The sequence below is a fragment of the Neolamprologus multifasciatus genome, chromosome 12 (assembly GCF_963576455.1).
Source record: "Neolamprologus multifasciatus chromosome 12, fNeoMul1.2, whole genome shotgun sequence".
NCBI classification, from domain to species: domain Eukaryota; kingdom Metazoa; phylum Chordata; class Actinopteri; order Cichliformes; family Cichlidae; genus Neolamprologus; species Neolamprologus multifasciatus.
This window is the reverse complement of record NC_140450.1, coordinates 36201082-36225993: the sequence shown is the minus strand read 5'-3', so window position 1 is coordinate 36225993 and position 24912 is coordinate 36201082. Positions and strand designations below refer to the sequence as shown.

Below are 24912 nucleotides of genomic sequence, written 5' to 3'. Positions count from 1 at the left end.
AGCGATTATATAAATATTTATTTCTTTCAGCTCTGGTATATCCACAAGCATGCTAAACATGAAGTAATGAAGTTGTCGTAAATGTACAGAATCATAACACTTAGCCTTCAAACAGTCTCACATGTAGCTCATGTAGAGAAGGACTTGTTGTACAGTTCCTTTACAACACTCAGAGAAAGAGCAAATAAAGACAAGCTGCTGGGCTTTTGCTCAGCACGGGTGAAGCAGAGCTGCAAACGTCTTTAAAAAGACAAACATGAGAATTACATCTCTTCTTGTAATTCCTCATCCAACGACTCATTTTGCTGCACAAGCCTAAGAGGTTTGGATTCAACAGTCTGTTTAACATAGTAAAGGGCTTCCGTGTTAATATTCCCTGGTACATATGTGAGTTTGGATGTGGACACTCGTACAGCACACGAGCAGCTCCAGTGCACATTAATGTGTTCCTCCAGTATGGAAGTGCTGACAGGCCGAGGAGGACGGCAGCAGGATGAAGAAAGGAGCCGCGGACAGCGACTTTCCTGAGAGACGCGGTTACGTCCAGGTTTCCTGGACTGTTTGCAGCTGGACACTCATTCTACATGTATGAAGAATATCTATGGAGTGGGGCGATATGAGGATATATAGAAAGGCAGTTGTGCATATTAAGTCCTAACCAGGTCAGACGAACAGCTCTAGTACAGGAAAAGCAGAGAACGCCCAGTCAACACAAAAATCCAGAGTTTCTACTGTTAGTGACAGAGACCGTTATGAAGTCTGCAAAGAAAAGGAGATTTTTGCATTATAACGGTGCACTTTATTAGGCAGAGCCCACTACATGGACTACATATGTACCTTCAGTAGGATAAAACTAATGCAGTGTAATAGAAAAGCCCTGGAACACGGGCAGCTGAGTTATATGGATGGGCTTTTTACATGATGATAAATGACAGAAACACTCTGTACAGTGCAGGTAAACAGTTTGAACGATCATAAAGGGAGCATTTGTTGCAAGTTTGCATTTGTTGCAAGTTTGCATTTGTTGCAAGTTTGCATTTGTTGCAAGTTTGCATTTATGCATCGATGGAAATATTGTAACAGTGAGTGTAACATTCAATCCATAATATTTAAATAAAGCCATAAATCAAAGTTCATGTTATTTGAGTGATTATTGTGCAGGAGAAAGTAAAATGCACAAACATAGATTTGACAAAGGAAAGAAAACCTGATCTAATGTGTGCCGACACATGTTCTGCTTTCTCTGCATCCAGAATACATTTAAAAATGTCCCCATCTTCCAGGGAGTAAATTTAAAAGCTTTGGAATCAGTTCAATGTTGGAAAAGGCTGCAATCCTGTTCTCATGCTGTCCTCCCATAGGTGCCAGCATGAGGTCTCTTTTTTTCCTCTTGTACTTTCCCATTGTAGTGTACTTTTTCAGTGTTTTTCTGTAACGCTGCCGATCTCCGACCTGTATTCCCATGTGATGTCTATGTTGTGTGTGTAAGTCGGGGGGGTTCTATTCCTCTGCATATGGCCAATAAAGCATTCATTCATTCATTCAATCCCACAGTGCAACTGTTGATGCATAAAGGGAACGCTGTTTCTGCGATGCTTTAAGTTGTATATTTCTGGGGACTGTGGTCGGCGCCGTTTTCTTATATATAATATTCTTAGTCGTTTCTTTTGTTTGGATTCTTTGATTTTAAGTTTCTTTTATGGCGACGTGTCCACAGCTACATGTAATTTTCCTTTTTTTTCATATTTTTGTTGACGTCTCAGCAGATCGAGACCACTTCAAAGTAAAACTGGGCGGGTATGTTGAACATGAAGGCGTGGCTCCTCGCTGCTTTCGTCACAATGGGTACAACAGTCGAATGCATCAAGTTTAACGTGTTATACATGACTTTGTCTTTTCCCAACAAATACAAATTCACATTAAGAAATAACAGATGTGTATTTGACACAGTGCTCAGGATCTCCTGCCACACTGACTGACTGAGAGGTAAGATAGCTCCTGTACACATCAGCCACTATTTACAGCTCACAAAACCATGAAAACACATCAGCTGTAGACCAAATATACAAGACCATCTGTGTGTGTGTGTGTGTGTGTGTGTGTGTGTGTGTGTGTGTGTGTTAAGCCACTGCAATCCGAAGTTTGTGATGACTGGCAGTCTTCTGCAGTCCTGTCGGGGAGTTTCGTCACTCCTCTTTGCACGATTCTTGTAATTCAGTCACACAGAACAGTTTCCGAGGATGAACCACCTTTTTAGGTCATGCCACAGCATCTCAATCAGATTCAGGTCTTGACTTTGACTCGGCCACTCCAAAGTCTTCATTTTGTGTTTCTTAACCCATTCAGAGGTGGACCTGCTGGTGTGTTGGATCACTGTCCTGCTGCAGAACCCAAATGTGCTTCAGCTCGAGGTCACAAACAGATGGTCGTTCTCCTTCAGGATGTTCTGGTCGTTGCATTTACCACAGCAAGTCTTCTGGTCCTGAGACAGCGAAACAGCCCAGACTGTCACACCAGCAGCATCATATATCACTGCTGGTGTGATGGCCCATTTCTGAAATGCTGTGTTACTTTTACACCAGATGCAACGGGACACACATCTTCCAGAAAGTTCAACCTTTGTCTCGTCAGTCCACATTCACTTCATCACACAGGGCTATGCAGGTATGGATTTTCCCTCTTAATCATAAACACCTTCAGTTATACATTTAATTTACTTGTGTTGTCTTTGTCTAATATATAACTGTAAGAATGCAGATGCATGTAGACATGGTGTCAGCAAGACGGAAAAACAACGTGTACATACAAGAGAAGTCGCTGAGCTGAGTTCAGGAAATATCAACATTACATCTTTTTAAAATGCTGAAATAAAAGCAAAGCCTGTTCTATCAGTGAGCTCATAAATACTCAGCATGTATGGTTGAATATGTGTGTAATAAACAGTAAAGAAATATGTAAACAAAACGGGAAATGTAGTTTGGCTGTTTAGGGTGTCAGATCTGTCCACTGAAATAATTATTTGTACATACAGGTGCTGCATTTAGAGCATGAAATGTCTGTGTCCAGGTTCATTTGTGGAATCTCTGCAGGTAGAGGGTGGAGTCGTCAAACAATGGGTTCTTCACCTCCATCTCCCCCGTCTGAAGGAGAAGAAAGAGAGAGGGGAAGATTTTAGATTAACTTCCTGTCTCGGCCCTGGGAAGTTCAGTTATTGTTAAATGTCATCAGTTTATTCCTTAGTTTGCTTATGCTTCTCAGATATCTTTGCGCTTACTTTGCTCTTATTTTTTGTTTTGTGTTCCATCTTTTCCGTCTCATGACTCTAAGTCTTTGTTCTGACTCTGCAGAGTTCAGAAAGATTGAAAGAGCAGCTGAAAGGCTCGAGTGTTGCATCGAGAATCTCTGAGAAACCGTCCTGCTCTTCAGCGTCGGAGACGATACAAACCCTGCCACAGTGAGTGCTCAACTAACTTTCTTCTTTCTTAATCCAGAAGATTACACGCTGTGTATTATGCAATCCATACATTATTAGTAAAACTACTGTTAAGACAGCTACATAATAATGAATTCATAATAATAATTTTTAAAATACTTATTAAAGTGTTTATTTATTCATTGTCATTATTCAGACAGTTCCTGTAGTTTCCCATAAATTTTGTGTGATTTATTCCTTAAATTCAGGTTGACGGGTATGACGATGATGATGACGATGATGATGATGATGATGGTGGTTTGATTGCACAATCCCAGGAAATGATACAGGAAATGTCTAAAATCAGTATCAGCTGTAAATAATCTCCCATGTTCATATCTTAAAGTGTTGGCTGTGGGTGCTGTTTGCATAGTGGCTCATTAGGACCATGTTGAACGTTAATAACTTCTAATTCTCTCTTACCTGTCAGCACATGGAGTTTTTACACCCATAGTTGCCTAACTAGCTAACTAGTAGGGGTGCAATGATACACAAAATTCACGGTTCGGTTCGATACTTTGGTGTCACGGTTCGATATTTTTTCGATACAAAAAATATTCATGCCCTTTTTTAATTTGTCATTTATTAAAATTATAAATATATATTTTAACTCAAAAGTACAGTTTTTAAATGTAATGTTGCTGAAACAACAAAGGGATAAAATAATAAATCTATCTGATCGAGGAATCACTCATCTTTGGAAAAGAGAGTTTATTACAGAGAAATGGCTCTTTCCAAAATAAAAGCTATATGTGGTGGGGCGTGGCCTGCGGTGCCGCGCAGGGAGGGCGGACGCACCTGCACGGCATCCTTAATCACGTCTACCAAGTTTAAAACACGGGGACCCAGGTGTGTGTGGTGTGTGGTGTGAGGTGTTGTGAATAAAAAATGTCTGAAACCACTGATCCCTGGACCCGCCGTGCCTTATTCCTGCCACACTATACTATACGCTTCTTCTGGGCTATATTGTCAGCAGCATATTAAACATATCAGGTCCCCATAAGGAGAATCATGTGCTAACGGCTGTCTAAATGACTCGGCTAAAGTTTGTAGCATGCATGCTTGTTGTTTTTGTCTGCTTCCACTTGTCTTTGCACTAGGATGATGTCGGAGTAAATGTGCAGTCATATTCGTTGTGTTCCCACTAGTGCTGTCAGCGTTAATCTGAAATGACGTTAACGCCACAACACGGCAAATCTCCGTTAACGAGCTACCGCGGATCACCCCGTGCGTGGGGCTGGACGGCCAACACGTTAACGAGCTAACTGCGCTAACACACTAGTTCCCACCAATGTAATTGAGCATTGCTGGCACATCCAACATACTGTTTTACTTTAGTCCATGACGCGCTTACCTTCAGGGTCATACGTCACATGAAGACCAAAATAGTTCCAAACGCCAGATCTGAATGAGGGTGGGGGAGGTTCAATTTGCCATGTTGCAACGAGCTTAGCTTCTGTCTTGCTAGCTTGTCCTGCGCTCAGTGAATCTGCGTTCGACTACTCCGCCTAGGCTGCACTGTCGAGCGCAGATCCACTGAGTGCTCAACACAGACAGCACCGTCAGAAGGAAAGTTGATAAAATAAATTAAAAATGTTGTATTGTTCGATACATATGCGTACCGAACCGAAATAACTGTATCGAACGGTTCAATATCGATACGAGTATTGTTGCACCCCTACTAACTAGTTAAATACTGCAGGTTGGACACTTATTTGCAGGACATGTACCTGGATTCGGACCGTCCCTTTCACAGCACAACACTTTTGAACCAGAGTATTAACATCACAAAAGTGATGCACTAAGATTAGCGGCAGACAGCTGAAATAAGCAGATATGACTGTGATCATTTCCACTGTGACTGACGACTTACTGGGAAAGCGTAAATGGTGAGAACTACCGGTTGTGTCAGAGTTTACTGAATCCCTGAACCAATTTAAAAGATATAAATACACAGTGGAGCCAGCATGTAAATGAATGCACCATCACACTGCTTTTGGATACACACCAACAGTTTTCCTAAATGCTGTTTAGGGGCATTACTACTCATGGTTGCATCGTTCACATCACAGGCGGGGAATATCGTTCCCGCCAAACATCAGCTGTGATCAGTCAGGTCTGTCACACACTCACAACTGTCCTGTCAGTTCAGTGGCTGCATCTGCACCCACATTATGCCTTAATGTTACCCTTATTTCTTGTTGATGAATTCCACTGACTCAGCATTACACCATCACAACGACACAGTGGACACCGTTGAACTTTTACTGAATGTGGAGAGAATAATGCAGCGTTTACTCACTGGTGCAAGTCCAGGACACTCATACACTGTGAAATCTCCGTCCTCATTCTCCTCATCTGTTGAGGCTGCGGAGTCAGGAACTTTTGGCTCAACCCGGTGTCTGCGGAGAACACACAAATATTCAGCAAGGATAACAGCGAGACAGGATAGAGATACACATGCCAGGGTAGGATGAACATGTCTGTGCAGGGAGGGCGACTCACTTTTTCAGGGAGAGCATCTGTTGCTTCTGGTGCTGGTAGTGGTACATTTGGGCACTGTGGGCCAGCTTCTTGTCCCCAAGCTGGAAGTAAACAAGGGGTAGAGGGGAGATGAGAAGGTCCCTTCCTGAACAAGTAACCATCACAGTAGTGGATGTGCAGGAAAGAGTCTCAAGCCCGAAGAGTTGGACAGCAACCAGACGCTGACATGATTGAAGCTAACTGCACTCCATGAGTGTCCATGGATGAGACACCCCCACAATAACTGAAGGCATGACAGTCCTGATTCCAAGGACCCTTCAGTTTTCAGGCCCCTGTTCTGTGGAACCAGCTTCCAGTTTGGATTCAGGAGACAGACACTATCTCTACTTTTAAGATTAGGCTTAAAACCTTCCTTTTTGCTAAAGCATATAGTTAGGGCTGGACCAGGTGACCCTGAATCCTCCCTTAGTTATGCTGCAATAGATGTAGGCTGCCGGGGATTCCCATGATGCATTGAGTTTTTCCTTTTCAGTCACCTTTCTCACTCACTATGTATTAACAGACCTCTCTGTATTGAATCATATCTGTTATTAATCTCTGTCTCTCTTCCACAGCATGTCTTTATCCTGTCTTCCTTCTCTCACCCCAACCGGTCGCAGCAGATGGCCCCGCCCCTCCCTGAGCCTGGTTCTGCCGGAGGTTTCTTCCTGTTAAAAGGGAGTTTTTCCTTCCCACTGTCGCCAAAGTGCTTGCTCATAGGGGGTCATATGATTGTTGGGTTTTTCTCTGTATCTATGAAGCGCCTTGAGGCGACATTTGTTGTGATTTGGCGCTATATAAATAAAATTGAATTGAGAAGGAACCAGTCCCGTCCAACTCCTGGCCATAACTTGGCTCAGCACCACATGGAAGCTCCATCATAGCGGCTAAGATTAACAGGCGCATGGCTCAACACATGAGTGGGTGCCAGGAAGGAAGAAACACCAGAGGGACAAAACCTTAACTATGGGTTGACTACAGGTAATCCCCTCAGTGCCCCAAACATGGATCCTGGAATGCCGACAACTGTAGAAATAACAGAACCTTAAGAATCATCAGGAATTTGATAGGAATGTGGTGTACAACACTAGAGGCCAACCTTTAGCCAACAGCACAAGATTTACCGAGCTCAGGGGGCTCAGGGGGCTTGGTAAATCTCCCACTACTGTTCTGTATGGGCCTCAGCCAGATCATTAACAAGACTGCCTATGGGTACCGACCACAGAATGGAGCAGTTGTTAACCACCTCCTGTACATGGATGACATCAAGCTGTGTGGTAGGAGTGAACCAGACATCAACTCACTGATCCACACCACTAGAACAACAATGACGTGGGAATGTCGTTCTAACCAGAGTATTATAGTCGGATGGTAACAAAGAGAGGAAAGGTAGTCAGAACTGAGGGATCGATCTACCAGAAAGCAACATATAGACATTGAGGACGGCTACTCAGGCAAATGGAAACCAGGAAGAGGCCACTAGGAAACCTGCAACCACCAAATACCTGCAGAGGGTCAGGCAAGTCCTGAGGAGCCAGCTGAATGGGAAGAACATAACCCGGAAATCAACACCTACACCACAGGTGTCGAACTCCAGGCCTCGAGGGTCGGTGTCCTGCAGGTTTTAGATGTGTCCTTGATCCAACACAGCTGATTTAAACGGCTAAATGACCTCCTCAACATGTCCTGAAGTTCTCCAGAAGCCTGGTAATGACCTAATCATTTCATTCAGGTGTCTTGACCCAGGGTGAGATCTAAAACCTGCAGGACACCGGCCCTCGAGGCCTGGAGTTCAACACCCCTGACCTACACCATCCTAGCTGTCAGATACTCTGCTGGAACTGGAATATTGTTAAGGTAGAAGGAATCATGAAGAAAGAAGGATATATTTATAAAGATTTTTAAAGAACACCTTTATCATTCATCAGCTAAAAATGGGTCTGGATCATGACTTTGTCTTCCTACACAATCCAAAACGATGAAGAACCAAAGTGGACATTCCTGACTGGCCTGCACAAAGATTTTACTTTAATCACACTGAACATCTGTGGGATTAAATGAAGATCACGATCCAGAAGAGTACCGAATCTAGAGGAGCTTGAGAGATGTGCCAAAGAAGAATGCACTGGGATCGTCTGTACTCCAAGATCCACTCGGTGTGTGTACTGTCAACTACCAGGGAGCAATAATACGATGGCAGACTCGAGAGTGAACAATCTTAGGAGGAAAGGAGGAAGAAGAAGAAGAAGAAGAAGAAGGGCAAGTGGACCTACAGCAGAGCACAGCAGCTTCCAGGAATAAGAACCAAAGGCAGACATCCACCAGGGAGTCTCTTTAACAGTGAAAAAGTCTGATGATGTCACGGTACTGGGTCGTGTGACCCAGTGTTTGAGTTTTACGTATTTTTTGTATTCATTTTTAATCTAGTTAAATTCTAGGTTGCTGTTCAGACCTTATTTCTGTCATCTCCACCTGTACTCAGTCTCCCTGGTTCCTGCGTCTACGTTTCATGTCTATGTGGTTAAGTTCATGTCATGTTTTATCTCCATGTCTCCGTGTTTCCTGTTTTATTTTGTAAGAGTCTGGTGTTCTTTGTTCATTGTAGTTAGTGTTACTCTCCTCTGTATTGTCCTTGTGTTTCATTCGAGTCAGCTGTGTTCTCATGTGTCTCCACTTCCCCTGATCGCCTCATGTGTGTATTTAAGTCCTCAGTCTTCCTTTGTTCGTTGCTTTGCCATTTGGTTTATGTTGTTTTTCATGCAGCCGCACGATGAGGTTGCGTGCAGGTCATGTTCATGTCTGTTTCGTCACGCCATTTGGTTCAGTTTCCATGCATCTGCACAGCATTCTGTTCACAGCGGTCATAGTTATTCCTTTCAGTCAGGTTAGTGTTTTTCCAGTTTAGGTTTCTGGTTAGTTGCAGTCTGTCCCTGTTATGTTTTATCTACTCTCTTCTGCATCAGCCCAAATAAAGGCTCGCTTTCAGTTTAAGTTCACTCCCGTCTCCTCGCCTGTGTTCGCGCCTGGGTCCACCACACACACTCTTCACATGATCCCAGAGCCTCCATCATGACTTGCCCACAGAAGGTGCCTCTCCTGATCTCAGTATCTCTCACACACTGGTGATAACTTAAACCACAAGTGTTACATTTACAGTCGTCATTTTAGAATTCACTGATTGTCAGCCTAGTTTTTATGTAGTTACTGTTACCTTACTGTTTTCTCCCTTATTTAAATCAGTACAGCCAAGTGCAATATATTTGAGTTTTCGAGGCGTCTACATCATCAGTTTGCTGGATTTGTTTTAGAATAAATTTGATACATTGCAAAAAAAAAGTCTGATGTAGCAAATATGATAAAAAATATGCAAAGATTTTTTTTTAAATTTTAAATAATTACAGCATTTTCCAAAATTTGAATTTTCCAGCGATTGCTTCAATGTTGGGACTTCCCATATGGAAAAGAAATAGTAAAAACATATGATTTACTCATGAAATTACTCATTACTTTCATATATTTTGTTAGTAAATATCCAAAACACACAAGTTTCATTATATAATTTTTCAAGGGATCTTATATGTGTTTTCACTCTTGTATGCTTTTCATACAAGTTTCATACAAGACAGATACAAACTTTATATGATTTATAAATATCTTTTCCATGTGGGTTTGAAGGGTTAAGAGCTGCTTCTGGCAAACAACTCTTTCACCGGGGCCATCTCTGACGAGGCTCCTGTGAGCAGCAGGTGGAAACCGAAGGCCAAATATCTCAGATCCTGTGTTTCCTGTTTGTATACTGTTCATCAGATTTTTGTTTAAGGCGTTTCAGGTGTTTGGTTACATTGTTTACATTTATGCTCACTAAACAGCAGATAATGTACTGCATGTGGAGCATTGCTGGTAGAGTTTAGATCCTTGCATCGCTCAGCAGTGGAGACGGTGGTGATCTGAGACAAAAGTATTTTCAGTGTTTTCTCCCAAACATTTAGTCACATTGTTTCCTCACCAAATTCTCAAATGCCTGAGCACTCATCAGTCCAGATGAAGGGTAGTCCACTTTCTGATTTATATGAACACATTTCTGAAACCTGTAACAATAAAAGAAAATAAACACAACAAAACACACACAGTGAAACATTTGGAGCTGACTGAGAAGAGCTGATGAGTTGTATTATAACACATTAACAGTGACACAACGTTCAAAACACATTATCTTATCAATTTCACAACAATGAGCAGCTCTTGACTCTGTTGTTCCCAGTATGGTTGGAACAGCTCAGCTCTTACATGCAAACAAGCCACGAAGAAGACTTAAGAAACCACAGAGTACATCGCAGGTCTGCAACCAACAACGTACTCCTGGGAAACCTGGAACTGGCAGGGATGGGTAGACTAGTGAGGGAAAGTCAATTCAGAAAAATATAGAAATGTGTGCTTCTATGTGACTGCCTCTTCTAGAGTGCTGAGGATCTCAGGGTGGGGCAACGTTTACAGCTAAAAACCCAAAAACACTGGGTTAAGGATGTGTGTGTGTGTGAGCCTCAGTCGGTGTCTGAATCTAAAGGGAAGGAAAACACTTGAGTTTAAAGATTAAGACGTTTTGTCCGTACAGCAGTTTCCTTTTCTCTCTATGAGCACATTTAACAGCTGTTTCTTTGTCATCTCTTTTTAAGATTTATAAGAAAAACAATCAATTACATGGAAACACTGTAAATCAAAGGGTTCCGATCAATTTAGCATCTCTAACAGAATGACTATAATGATGATGGATACGTCCACCCTGTCCACTCCTGAGAGGGATAGTGGGGACTGTTTGGTTCATGCAGCACCTTAGAGAGAAAATAATAAGCTTACCTGACCCAACAAGCCAACGCTACCAGCAGTGCCAGGGAACCTGCCACAGTGACGACGCTGCTCATGACTGAGAGGAGAAACCAACAGACAGCATGAATGATAGAAGAGTCTGCTGGTCTGCAGACATCAGAGTAAGACATGATCCTTTAGTGAAAGCTTGGAGAAATGAGGGGAGCTGAAAGGACAGCAGCTGAGAATAAATAGATGTGAGTGAGTGAGTCAGTTCTGCACAGACAACAACATTGATAACAGTAATGCAGTGTGGCAGAACCAATCACAGCAACTTCTGAGGTCTGTCGTGTCCTGCTTTAAACTTCAGTCCCAAGATTTTAAAGTAGGCGGGGCTTAGTTTGACTTGATACACATGCCATGATAACATCAGGACGAGTTACTGACGAGTTGAGTCATCATAAAGTTATCTCTTTATGATGTGTATTTGACAACCCATGAACTCGGCTGGAGGCTGAATTGTTGATTACGTGTGCTTGAGCGCATGTGCCTCCCACACCGACCATAGCAAATCCAAGTCAGCATCTCTTTGGGGAAATTCTCATCATCCCCTCTGGTTTTACGGATTTTTGTCACATGATTACGTCTGTTGGTACCAATGACGCGTGCACTTGTTTGAAGGTTTTATTGCAAATACTGTGCGTGTCCATTTTTGGCACAATGGTGTCCAGAGGGTGCAAAAATTTAAATCTGACACCAAGATACTAATGCAATCAAATGAGCTGCGTTGCTAATATTTGACATATCCAAGCCCCACCTGTGGCCCATCCCCTTAATGCTCAGTACATGGGAAATAATTAGGGTTTTTTTATGTGTTTTTTAATGAATAAGTTATAATTCAAATTTAAATTGGCACTGAAACGATTAAAATCCTGAAAATGATTGCATATTTGATCATTTTGAAGAGGTCTCACGTTGATAAAGTGATTTATTTAAAAAGTGTGAGGATTGTGGTTTTAATGCAGGTGTACATTTTTGCTACACACGATTCTCTGGAGCTCTACTGGTTGATAATGGACCCACTGGATTAAGACTTTTGCACCAGCAGTCACAACCGTTTTTGCTCCACGGACGGTTTAATGTCAGACAATATTTTCACGGACACCTTTAAGGTGTCGCAGAGAAACACAACAAAATGACAACAACCAAGACAAAAACTGTGGTGTTTTGTAAATATAATAATAAACGTGTGATTGTGTCTTTCAAAGGGCACAATCACACGTTTATTATTATATTTACAAAACAAAGAAAGCAAACAAAGAAGCAGAGTCTGGGGATGAGGGGAATGATCCACCAATTTCTGGGGGCGAGGTCACTGAGGCAGTTAAACAACTCCTTGGTGGCAGAGCCCCTGGTGTTGATGAGGTCCGCCCCGAGTTCCTGAAGGCTCTGGACGTTGTAGGGCTGTCCTGGTTGACAAGCCTCTACAATGTTGCGTGGAGATCAGGAGCAGTACCCCTGGACTGGCAGACCGGGGTGGTGGTCCCCATTTTTAAGAAGGGGGACTGGAGGGTGTGTTCCAACTACAGGGGGATCACACTCCTCAGCCTCCCTGGGAAAGTCTATGCCAGGGTGCTGGAAAGGAGAGTTCGTCCGCTAGTCGAACCTCTGATGCAGGAGGAACAATGCGGTTTTTGTCCTGGTCGTGGAACACTGGACCAGCTCTTTATCCTCTCGAGGATACTTGAGGGTGCATGGGAGTTTGCCCAACCAGTCTACATGTGTTTTGTGGACTTGGAGAAGGCATTCGACCGTGTCCCTCGGGGTGTCCTGTGGGAGATGCTGCGGGAGTATGGGGTGTCTGGCCCATTGCTACGGGCCATTCGATTCCTATACAACCGTTGCAAGAGCTTGGTTCGCATTGCCGGCAATAAGTCGGACTCGTTCCCGGTGGGTGATGGGCTCCGCCAGGGCTGCCCTTTGTCACCGGTTCTGTTCATAATTTTTATGGACAGGATTTCTAGGCGCAGCCAAGTGGTGGAGGGCTTTCGCTTTGGTGGCCTCAGGATCTCATCTCTGATCTTTGCGGATGATGTGGTTCTGTTGGCTTCATGGGGTGAGAGCCTCCAGCTCGCACTGGAACGGTTCGCAGCCGAGTGTGAAGCAGCGGGAATGAGGATCAGCACCTCCAAATCTGAGGCCATGGTTCTCAGCCGGAAAAGGGTGGCGTGCCCACTCCGGGTCGGGGATGAGTTCCTGCCCCAAGTGGAGGAGTTCAAGTATCTCGGGGTCTTGTTCACGAGTGATGGGAGAAGGGAGCCGGAGATCGACAGACGGATTGGTGCAGCTGCAGTAATGCAGACGCTGCACCGGTCCGTCGTGGTGAAGAGGGAGCTGAGTGTAAAAGTGAAGCTCTCAATTTACCGGTCGATCTACGTCCCTACCCTCACCTATGGCCACGAGCTGTGGGTAGTGACCGAAAGAACGAGATCGCGGATACAAGCGGCAGAAATGAGCTTCCTCCGAAGGGTGGCTGGCCTCTCCCTTAGAGATAGGGTGAGAAGTTCGGCCATCCGGGAGGGGCTCAGAGTAGAGCCGCTGCTGCTCCACATCGAAAGGAGCCAGCTGAGGTGGTTCGGGCATCTGACAAGGATGCCTCCTGGGAGCCTCCTGGGTGAGGTGTTCCAGGCATGTCCCACCGGGAGGAGGCCCCGGGGCAGACCCAGGACACGCTGGAGAGATTATATCTCTCGGCTGGCCTGGGAACGCCTTGGTGTTCCCCCGGATAAGCTGGAGGAGGTGGCTGGGGAGAGGGAGGTCTGGGCCTCTTTGCTTAGGCTGCTGCCCCCGCGACCCGGCCTCGGATAAAGCAGATGAAGATGGATGATTGTGTAACTGTATCAGCAGCGTCCTCCTGAGCCTCAGCTCTCGCAGCCCGGTACCAAACGACTCACGGACCGGTACCGGTCCATGGAACGGGGGTTGGGGACCGTTGATTTACACCATGGCGTCTTGCAGCAGAACATAAACCTGAACTTCATTTCGTTTAGTTAAACGGTGCCTCCTGTAGTGTGTGTGTGTGTGTGTGTGTGTGGTGAAAAGCAGTTTACGTTGAATCCTCACAGCGGCCTCTGTAAGGTGACGTCTTCTGTTCAAAACGACTCTATAGCTCTCTTGAAATTAAGCTGGGTCCTAACTCGCGGACAGAAAGACTTACTGATGAAGACGTGGTCATCAGGAGGGTAGCGGAGGATGATGGGACTGCTCAGAGCGGCAGTGTGGTTTCTAGCGGTGGGTGAAGCGATGCTGGTTAACAGGACGCTCTGAGTAGGAGGCTGCTCCACAGAAGATGCTCTGTGAGTGTAGCCATGCTCTTCAAACTGCTTGGATGTGATCTCCTGGGAGGATGGGGCTAAAACCAGAAAGAGTGTGGATTTATTACTTCATTAGGGAATTTTGTCACATAGCAAATATGGATAAGAAGAAGAGTGTAATACCTGAGCTGTAGGACTCGGGTCTCTGTTCCCTGATGATTGCAGAGAGAAAGTCAATCTCCTCGTCGAGTTCAGGGTATGGGCTCGCTTTATCTGGAGGAACAAACACCAGGATCTTACCATCTTCATCTAAACATTTGTTTACTAAAGCTCAGGTCCACCACCGAGCAGTATCTTAGCTGTTCCTGGGACTGCGCTCTTCTGGACAGAGATCTCTGATTGGGGGTCACTGGTTACCACGGGGATCACCGTTACCTTCACCCACATCTTCTCCAGCTTCTCCTGTTCCTTCTTCCTGATGTTGCTGTCATTCAGTATCGCTACATCGATCACTACGGCCGTCTTCTTCTGCTTGTCTACCACCACTGTCATTTTGTCCGTCTGTATCTGGAATAGGATGATCGGTCGGCCATTCTTGACCACGCTGGGAGTGCATCTTTACACAGACTGCACATGGGTCGGCCTCTCATGTGTGTGAGTTTTGTGGTATGGATATTTACCCCACACCACAAAATCATCAGCTGCTGCTCCGTGCTGTCTCCTACATCCAACCACAGTATGGAGTAGGTGGTGTGACCAGAGCTGTGCTGATGTACACAGGGGGAACAGTTTTAATAGCATTGTTGTTTGCTCGTCCTACACTCATATACACCAACACATGCACCCACAGTGACGAGTGGGAGGGGCTATGGGCTCCTGCATCTTCGGTATGTTTGTATCTGTGCTGTGTGTGAGACATGTCAGTGCTCCAGGAGAGCTGACCTCTGGCTCTCTAGGGCTCTTGCCCTTTGACCTTTGACCATGAGGGCTCACTGAGTCTGAGGCCTCCCTCCTTCTTCTGCTGGAGTGGTCACGCAGTTGTCATGGAGACGTATGGCTTTGAGTCTTCAGTACCGTTGGAGGGCTGCAGATGCTCTGGTCTAATGGGCCATTTTCCTGGGAGGCATCAGCCTCATTATGAAGAATGTTTCATGACACACTCACGCACACACACTCACACTCACACACACACACTCACGCACACACACACACACACACACACACACACACTTAGAACTGCTTCTAAGGAAATTGTTAATGGTTAAATGAGTTGTTTGCAGGCAGCCGTTGTGTTTCCAGTGCGGAGCTTCATGTGTCCAAACCGTCTGTACACACTCACTTCTCCAACTCTACCAAAGAGGTGTGGCCATATTAATGAACAACAATATAACAGATCCAGAAGTTAGATCAATAATACTTCTTTAATCAATATATGCATGTATGTAGTACTAGTATCTATGGAGCAAATGTTAATGACCCATCTGTGGACATCGGGTCAGTTGGAGGCGCAGTCAAAGATTGCAGCGCTCCCAGATCAGATGTACACACTGGAACACTTTCCCATGTTGCTGTCTGTGTTTATTGTGTGTTGATATCTGTGCATTCCTGTATTATCCTTCTCTGTTACACATTTCGATGTTTTTTCCTCGCTACCTAGCCTGACCTGTCTCCCCAATGTGATGTTTGTATTGTATGTACGGTCGGTAAGGTCTGTCATCTCGGTTGTGGGCAAAAGACCTGCAACTGACAAATAAAGGCTCTCTCATCATCTTTGTTACATTGTTTCTCACCTCACTCTCTGCTCACTGACACCACACTTATAATACGGACTTCAGCTTTCAACCCAGAAACTGCCAGGCTCAGTCCAGCAGTGAGTGAAAGAACCTGCAGGTCTACACACAGTCTGAGTGACTTTGTCTGTGCAGCGTTCACATCATCCCACTCTCAGGGATTTCATCTCCTCTTCCTCAGCACACCACTCACACTCTCGTTTAGTTAGCAGCTCCATTATGATGGATGTTACAGAAACTCAGATTCCCTCCATCACCATCAGGAACTGGAGATTTAATACTTTGTTACTGGAAAAACTGGTTTCAATGTTCGAAACCTGGGAAATTCTTCAGAATTGTATGAGGTCTGTTAACACACAATGCATCATGGGAATCCCCGGCAGCCTACATCTATTGCAGCATAACTAAGGGAGGATTCAGGGTCACCTGGTCCAGCCCTAACTATATGCTTTAGCAAAAAGGAAAGTTTGAAGCCTAATCTTAAAAGTAGAGATAGTGTCTGTCTCCTGAATCCAAACTGGAAGCTGGTTCCACAGAAGAGGGGCCTGAAAACTGAAGGCTCTGCCTCCCATTCTACTTTTAAATACTCTAGGAACAACAAGTAGGCCTGCAGAGCGAGAGCGAAGTGCTTTAATAGGGTGATATGGTACTACAAGGTCATTAAGATAAGATGGGGCCTGATTATTTAAGACCTTGTATGTGAGGAGCAGGATTTTGAATTCTGGATTTAACAGGAAGCCAAAACAGGAGAAATCTGCTCTCTCTTTCTAGTCCCTGTCAGTACTCTTGCTGCAGCATTTTGGATTAACTGAAGGCTTTTCAGGGAGTTTTTAGGACATCCTGATAATAATGAATTACAGTCGTCCAGCCTGGAAGTAATAAATGCATGAACTAGTTTTTCAGCGTCACTCTGAGACAGGATATTTCTAACTTTAGAGATGTTGCACAAATGGAAGAACGCAGTCTTACATATTTGTTTAATATGTGCGTTGAAGGACATGTCCTGGTCAAAAATGACTCCCATGACTTCTCACATATTTACTATTTCTCAGGTTACCTGTTGGAAGATCTTGTACAAAAAGTTAACACATGTTCTGCATGAACTAATACGCACTACAAGTTGGAAGACAGAATCTAATTGCGTGAATACAGAACATTCTGCTCATCCTGTGAAGAGTCGGAGTAATATGAGGTAGGAGCACCTACCTTTAACAGAATGAGTGTGAGGAGCATGTCTCCTCTTGACCACGCAGCGTCCACTGGAGTTTTCCACCAGGGGGCGCAGACAAGGCCCACAGTGGGAGCTGCCAGGCCGGCAGAAGTGTCTTCCTGCCAGGGCACATTCTAAACTCCGAGGGCACAGAGGAGAGCCTGTACATGAACACACGACACAGCACTATTCAAAATACTCTGAAGTGAAGACGTCTCACGTTTCTATTTTCATTTTACTTTAATTACGTTTTTATTTCAGCATCTCAGTCGTCACATTTTGCTCCCTGATTTACAGTGAAATACTCTCTCAGGCCATTAGTGACAGAATCATTACAACAGCACATGATTCATTATGTTTTAGATCTTAGATATTTGTTAACATACCAACAGAGTGACGCCTCCTCTGTTGGTTAGCACCAGTATGGAGGCATAAAAACACACAATATTCTTCTCCAGCAGCTTGAATTTCTAACAAATATTCACTCGAAACAGAGAACAGCTATTCTGACAGACGTGTGCGGTGATAACTGAGCCGTGCTACATTACACTGAGTGTAAACACAAAAAAGAAAGAAAGTCTCCTTAGACAAGCAGAGATCTGTAAGTGAAACCAACAAAGTGACACTGAAATAGGTGATTAAGCAGCACCGTCCTGAAGCCTGTTTTATACACGTCTGAATGCTAATTACGACCTAACAAAACGCTCATCTCATCGTGTTCAATAGAAAATGAAATGAGCAAAAACGTGTCTTTTCCTGACAGACTTCTATAGAAACTACACGTCTGTTTGCAAATGAACAAGTTTCTGTCAGATCAGGAAACAAGCTGCTAACTTTTTTTCTTTATGCATCACAAACAGGAGCTGAACAAGCCGGGCTAAAGTACTCTGAGATATTCTATGTGCGAGGCTAAGCTACTGTTTGTAGCATTTTATTAATATTTTTGAAAAAGTCTTTAAGGGACAAATATATCAAACGAGATATTCTCTTCAGTTTGGTGCTAATTTTCTAAATATTTATAAAAAATATAAAGTACTGAGCAAAGTCTTAATGAAGCTCTTTCATCTCTTTGTGTATTTCTTCCAATTAACAATTAGCCTGATAAGTTTTAAAGGAGCTTTAAGCCAGTGGTGTCAGAGTCGTTTTACACTGTGGGCCACATCAGCCCACTTTCTTCAGTGAAAGTCTGTCAGCACAACTCTTTGGACTTAAACTGTAAGAACTACATGTATAAAACAGCTCATTGCACAGACTGTCCAGTTGTTTGTTTTGTAGTTTAAAAGAACCAGAAGAAATGTCTTTGATTTGAGACACAGCTAAGTGTTTTTGCATTTTTGCATAATTTGTGAAAGTTGACATTTCTTTGGTGTCCAATAGCAGAAATTAGGTTTTCTCGTCAGCGGTCATTTAGGGGAAAAACAGCAACATTGTACACAACTGTACAGTGGTGTGTAATGAACAAGCAAACAGATGCAACAGATGTGGTGGTACAGCTTGTTAAACCAGATGTTCTGGTCTGTACCACTGCACTTCCTGTCTCTGGAACATCTGCCCAAGCAACAGCTCTCCAGGCTTTGGTCGTTTTTATGGACACTGGCTGCTTTTTCAACCATTTCAGTCTAATCTTTGTACCTAAACAAACAGTTTTTGTGTGTGTTGAGTCAGTTAACAGAGTAAATGGTGACGTATAAATTACTCAAGCATCATAAAGCCTATGAAAGGCTGTTGTGTCTACACACACAGTTTAACATGTGTAAAACTAATTTTTGTATTAACAAGATGATTCCCAGATAGCCTTTAAAGATAAAGTGTTTTATTTGTCATTTGTACACAAACACTAGATGTGGGTTCATAGAAAATATTGTGCAGAGCTGAGAGTCAGGGTCAGATAAATATAGATGTCAAGTAGTTTCAGAGAGCGCTGTAGTGTGAGAAAACTTGTGTCATTTAGAGATGTATTGCATGTTGAAATGCATTGCATATTGCACCACCTAAATTAGATTGTGTGTGTGTCCTTATTTTGTTTCTCCCATCAGGAACTGTGGCAGGAAAGAAGCTGTTGTGGAAGCGTGCTGTGTGTATATCATCAGACGGCTCAGGCTGGACGTTCAGAGGAGGCTGTGACCTGGATGGTAACCGTCTCTGATGATAGACTTGGTACCACAGGGACCCCAAAGCCGTGCGTCAGTCCACTCCTGCACCACCTCTTCACATAAGCACTTGTTTTACTTCAGTTATTATTTTCTACGATCGGAGTTCAGTTTATTCTTTATTTTAGTTTGTTATTTATTTCAGATGTTTTGTCTATGTTGAAGAGGTCACTCTCCCCTGTTTGGACCGTAAGGTTTTTGATGACGTGCCTGTAAGTGGACTCCTCCGGCAGCTTTATGAGGCCCAGGATGCTCGTGTCATCAGCATACTCGATCCTGCCAGTGTCAAGCTAGTCATGGATGCACAGGGTGAAGAGTTTAGGGCTGAGACTGACGGTGAGCTCAGAGGAGACCCTGCCTCCCATCCTGAACACCTCTGCTCTGGAGGTTAGAAAGTCCAACTTTCCTGGTCTGATTGTGTTGAAGACAGAACTGTAATCTAGGAAAAGCGTAGGTTCTATTGCTATCCAGGTACTGCAGGCCAGTACATGAGTACCAGTGGCACCAGTGCACTTTCTGTCCTGGTATTAATAGTTCTCACTGTGACGAGGCTAGCCTTTAGCTGTTTGATGTAGGCAGATCTTAGCAGACATGTCACATGGTCAGATTTACCAAAGGCTTGGGTTCAGTGCATGTCTTCACAGGGGTAAATTAGTCAATTTTTCACTTTATTAGTTTGCTTTGCAGTTTTCTTCATTAATATAATTCATTAATCATTTGGTTAAACCTAACACTGGTATTATGAGGCGCGCACATAGTAACATTGTGTGGTTTTTCTAAAATGTTTTGTTATATTAATTATGTTTCTCTTTCTTTGAGTTACCTGGGTTTGGGCGGTGGCTGTTTCCTGTCTGGCTGAGGACTCTCAGGAACAAAATGCTCTGGGAAAAAAAATGCCTGCTCAGCAGGACCAACCATGGGCTTACCAGGAGCAGGGGTGTTTTAGGTTTAGTTAGGCTATTCTGTGCTTAGTTAATATTAGTGTGTTTTTGTTTTCCCCCCTATTGTGTTCAAATGGTTTGGCCAAATCATTATAAAAGCTACCCTCATGTGTCTTTGTAATTAGGTCAGTTTGTGAGTTAAGCTGTGTCTCACTTTGTTTTGTTTAAGTTTCTGGAAATTACTTTTTTGTAGAGTTATATTTAGTTGACCTCTTTTATGGGCCTGCTAAGTATGTTTTTGAATTTTGGACTTTTTGAGGGTTAAAATAAAGAAAACCCTTTTTGAAGATACTTTTTTGCCTGTGTCCTCTTTGCTTTGGCTGCTTGGTCCCTCATAATTGGTGGCAGCAGTGGGATCTGCCAGTTGAGGACACAGTTTTTTTTTCTTTGAGGTTTTTTCACCCCCAGAAAAAAAGGAAAATGCATCGGGGAGGAAAGGTGGAAAAGAAGAAAGGAGTAACTGTTCAGAAGGAAGCTGATGCTGAGGAGGAAATTGGAGTCTCTGAAATGGTGGAGAGCACTGAGGTTGAAGAAAGGGAGCCATCTCTGTCAGATCTGATGTCAATATTGCAAGCTCCCTCACACTGATGTTACTGTAACAGTTTCTGCTTTTTCAAACGTTGCAGTGATTACATTCTCCTAGAATGATGCGAATACTGTCCAAATATGTGTTTTTGTGCTTACTGATCATGTGGTGCATCCTTTGCATTGCTGTTCTCTGGATAAATAAAAAGAATTGCACTTTAAAGTCAGGTATTCCATATCCACTAGCTTAACATTTTCCAGATCTTGGCATGGAGTCGCTTAAGTATTCTGAGGACATTGGATAAATAGATGGAAAAAAGCATCAAGCCTAAACGTCTATCTGCAGCTGATGAACTATATCTGAATGTAACATTCTAGAGAAGTAGGAAAACAATCTGGCAAAGACATTACATAGGACCTGAGAGACACATCTGGAACATCTGTTGATACGTTTACTGTTTTAGAAAGGGCCTGGATGGAAGTGTGGATGTCCCACATACCAAGTTCTGACTGTGTTGACTATTTGTCGAAGGTTCAGACGTCAGTGATGAATCCACAAACCTTCACACACCGTAGATGAATATAATTAAGTGTGTCTCCTTAAAAGACAAAGGAACTTCAGATCTGTTTGCCAATAATATTGGTTTCTATTCCTGAATTCAGAGTCCCCAAAGATCGTTTAGACACTTAAACGATCTTGACTCAAGAGTTGGGAGTTCGTCTTGTAATCTGAAGGTTGCCGGTTCGAGCCCCGGCTTGGACAGTCTCGGTCGTTGTGTCCTCGGGCAAGACACTTCACCTGTTGCCTGCTGGTCAGAGGGCCCGGTGGCGCCAGTGTCCGGCAGCCTCGCCTCTGTCAGTGCGCCCCAGGGTGGCTGTGGCTACAATGTAGCCACTAGTACTAGCCACTGTCGGACTAGTAAAGCTCTATACAAATACAGACCATTTACCATTTATTTAATGTGCACCTGCAGACCAACAGGATCAGAGAACAGCACCAACTGTTACCTACCATAATAAACTTGGTGGGCACCCAAAGCCAGTCAGGGCAGGCCTGCTGTATCTAGGCCAGATGGACAGACAGATGGTCAGCTTAACACTTACAACCATGACTTTAGGGTGGCATGGGGCTTAGTCGGTCACTGGCTAATTGATCCCAGAACTATACTCGGCACAAATGTTCCTGTATTACTATGCCAGTCAGTAATGTTATGGCTCTCCATGTACGCCATGCACCTGCTGGATCGTCTCATCTTTACACAGCCTGCACCTGCTGTGATAGACGCCAGCCTCTGTGGATCTTGTGCTCAGAGCTTGTGCTGCCATGATTAGTGCCTCTGTGCTGTCTTTCAGTCCAGCCACTGGTGGGATTTCTCAGTATAACTTCTTCTATCTGCCCGTGGGACATGCTGTGCAGGCACCAGCCCTTCCATGATGGTGCCTCTTGGTGATGAAGGGTATCTGAGGACAGGCAGGGCGTCAGTGTTGACAGCCCAGATCGTGTTTTTAGCAGGACTTGCCTGAGCCTCTGTCCGATCCTGGTTCTTCCCACTGAACCAGTTCCCAAGGACTTGTGTGACCCTGCGCAGGTGTTTGGTGGTTGTGGCTTTCCTGGCCTGTTGGTTCCCATTTCCCTGTGGAATTCTTTGTATTCCTTGTAGCTGGACTCCTGTCTACAATCTTGCCTTCTGGTAGTGTAATCAGATTAGTCCTGACTACCTCCCTCATTTACATAAATATGTATGTGAGTATGCGGCCATTTAATAATCACACACACATAGAAATAAACACATATAATAAAATGAGATATGTTACAAATAAAACAAAAATATAAGAAGAATTCTTCTGATAAAAATCTTACAAATCTCAAATAAATGTTCTTTGGGTCGTAAAGAAACAGTACACCAAAATATTTTAGGGTGTTTTTGTTTCTTTTTTTAGAGGGATGAGCATACTTATTTCCTCGTTACATTAACAGTCTTTAACTATAACAGCTTGCATCAACCTGGCATTGACCTAATTAAGCATTAACAGCTCCACATGTGTATAATGAGATTGGATCGCCATACTTTCTATAAAGTTGTGCAAAAGTAGTTCACATTTTGTTTTCTGACTGTTACAGTTTGCTAAACACAACACAGTCTAGTGGATTTACACGTTATACCTAAAAAACAAACAAACAAAAACAAAGCTAAAATAAATCAGGCAATGAAAAGCAAATGAATAAATTTCTATCATTTTTATTTCCAGTACAGCAAAAACATCCCTCTATAGGAATATTAACTTAAACATTTACTTGAAAACCTTTAATTATTCAAAAATCACTTTTTAAATGTCCACTCATTAGGCAGAGTGCCCAGATGTTACCCAGATGTTACCCAGATGTTACCCCAGCACATTTCACAGAATAAGACAGCAGCTGTGGTCTCCATCACAGCACGGTCATAATCAGGTCGTGGTCGAACACCCCGAACAGGAGTCTAGATTTAGCTCATCAGCAGTCACTGCTACAGGCCTGACGTGTCTAAACTGAACGAACCGAGATCCTGAACAGTTCATTCATCTGACAAACACTCGTTTGAACCTTTGTTTTAATAAAGATAAAAGATAAGAACACCAGCTGATCACTGGCACATTTTAGGCGTTCAGGTTGTTTGTGCATCCAGCAAGCGCTAATTTACAAACGGCCATTAATGCCCATAAAACCATTGTTGTCCATGAAGTATTGGACACAGTGGGCGACCACGGTGAACTGAGCCACATGTTCTTTCACTGAACACACAGACTGTGATATGTTATGGATCAGTTCTGCCACACACAATAACTAAAGCACAATGTGGGTTAATCCACCACTGGAAACAGAAACAGCTGTTTTTTTTTAAATGATGTATATTGTTTTTAAAAGTATCACAGATCTGTAGATATGAGCTATAAAAGGAGCTGGAACTTCAGGCTTGTATCATCAGCTCGACTACGTGGCCGCTGACGTCTGTGACAGGAAGCTCTTCAGCTGTGACATCAGGAATGTGCTCCTGAGAACCTCCAGGCCACAGCAAACACTCTGTTTAGATAACAGATCTGCTAACAAACACATTCTTCCTCTTCGCTGCCTAATAAGATTTGTGCTGTTGTGTTCTTCCAGCCTGACACAACACGACACATCACAGGGTGAGAAAACCCCAGAACTACTGTGGTACCCCCCCACTGTCTGCACTGCGCTGACATGCATGCACTACAGCCAGCAAACATATGTGCACATCTTAACCCTCGAAACTAAAGACTCAGACGACCAGCATGATGCCACCATTACAAGCTGTAGCATCACCTTTAACTTCTTTTTCCTGTGGCAGCTGTTGACTCAGTGTCATCTGAGTCATCATGAGGAGAAACACTCTGTCCCTGCACGCGGACAACATCCAATCTCTTTAGACTGAAATCCCATAATATACACAGCAACATGCTCTACACACTGATTGGAACAAACACAGTAATTGGCTTCATATATTCACTGGGCTAACGTTAGATATCATCCTCATAGACGCATTTCTGTAGAGAGCACCTCCACAGTAAAACTGTTCCCAGGCTGATGGTGCGCAGAGGCCCGGCGTCATAAATGCGTCTCCTTACCTGCCAGGCAGCTTCTCAGCGCCAAAAGCGCAACGAACACCACCGTGTGTCCGAGCAGCCGAGCCCTCATCCTGGGCACAGACACCAGACGAAGGCGGAGGACGGGGAGATGGTGGCGGCGCTGATCATTCCCCCATCCTCGGTGTTTAGAGAGGAGAGGGACGCAAGGAGACAAAGAAATCACGAAAAACGGCGAAGACACGAGGATCAGCGAGTGTCGTCGGGACGCTGCTCTGCGTGTTTTCCGCAGGATGTCTGCATTTTCCCTCCGGCCCTGCTCCTACCGGACAGCAGTCCCTGCTGCTGCTGCTGAGGCTCAGCTGTGGCAGAACGACGCCAGGCTATGACGTAGGCACGCTGCACTGCCTTCACCTGCCGCTGAGATCAAACGCGTCTAAAGTCCGATTTAACTTTATACAGAATCACATGTTTTTATACTCATATACTCAATGTTTGTGTGCAAAAATTTATTATTTATTATTAATATTATTATTATTGATATCACTTATCGATTCAGTTGATGATCAGGTCATGTGTGGTCTAACACCCCGATGATG

At 43.8% G+C, this 24912-nt stretch overlaps 1 protein-coding gene across 1 annotated transcript; it reads right to left on the bottom strand.

Annotated features, from left to right (window-relative positions):
- npdc1b (neural proliferation, differentiation and control, 1b) lies at positions 1 to 24708 on the bottom strand. Its single transcript, XM_085178921.1, has 9 exons — positions 24356 to 24708; positions 17109 to 17273; positions 14296 to 14385; positions 14016 to 14210; positions 10850 to 10916; positions 10002 to 10083; positions 5978 to 6057; positions 5775 to 5874; positions 1 to 3140 (listed from the first exon to the last, which is right to left on the bottom strand). The coding sequence occupies exons 1-9, from the start codon at positions 24423 to 24425 to the stop codon at positions 3069 to 3071; spliced, it is 921 nt and encodes a 306-aa protein (XP_085035047.1). The 5' UTR covers positions 24426 to 24708; the 3' UTR covers positions 1 to 3068.
- Between the last annotated feature and the right edge of the window lie 204 nt (positions 24709 to 24912).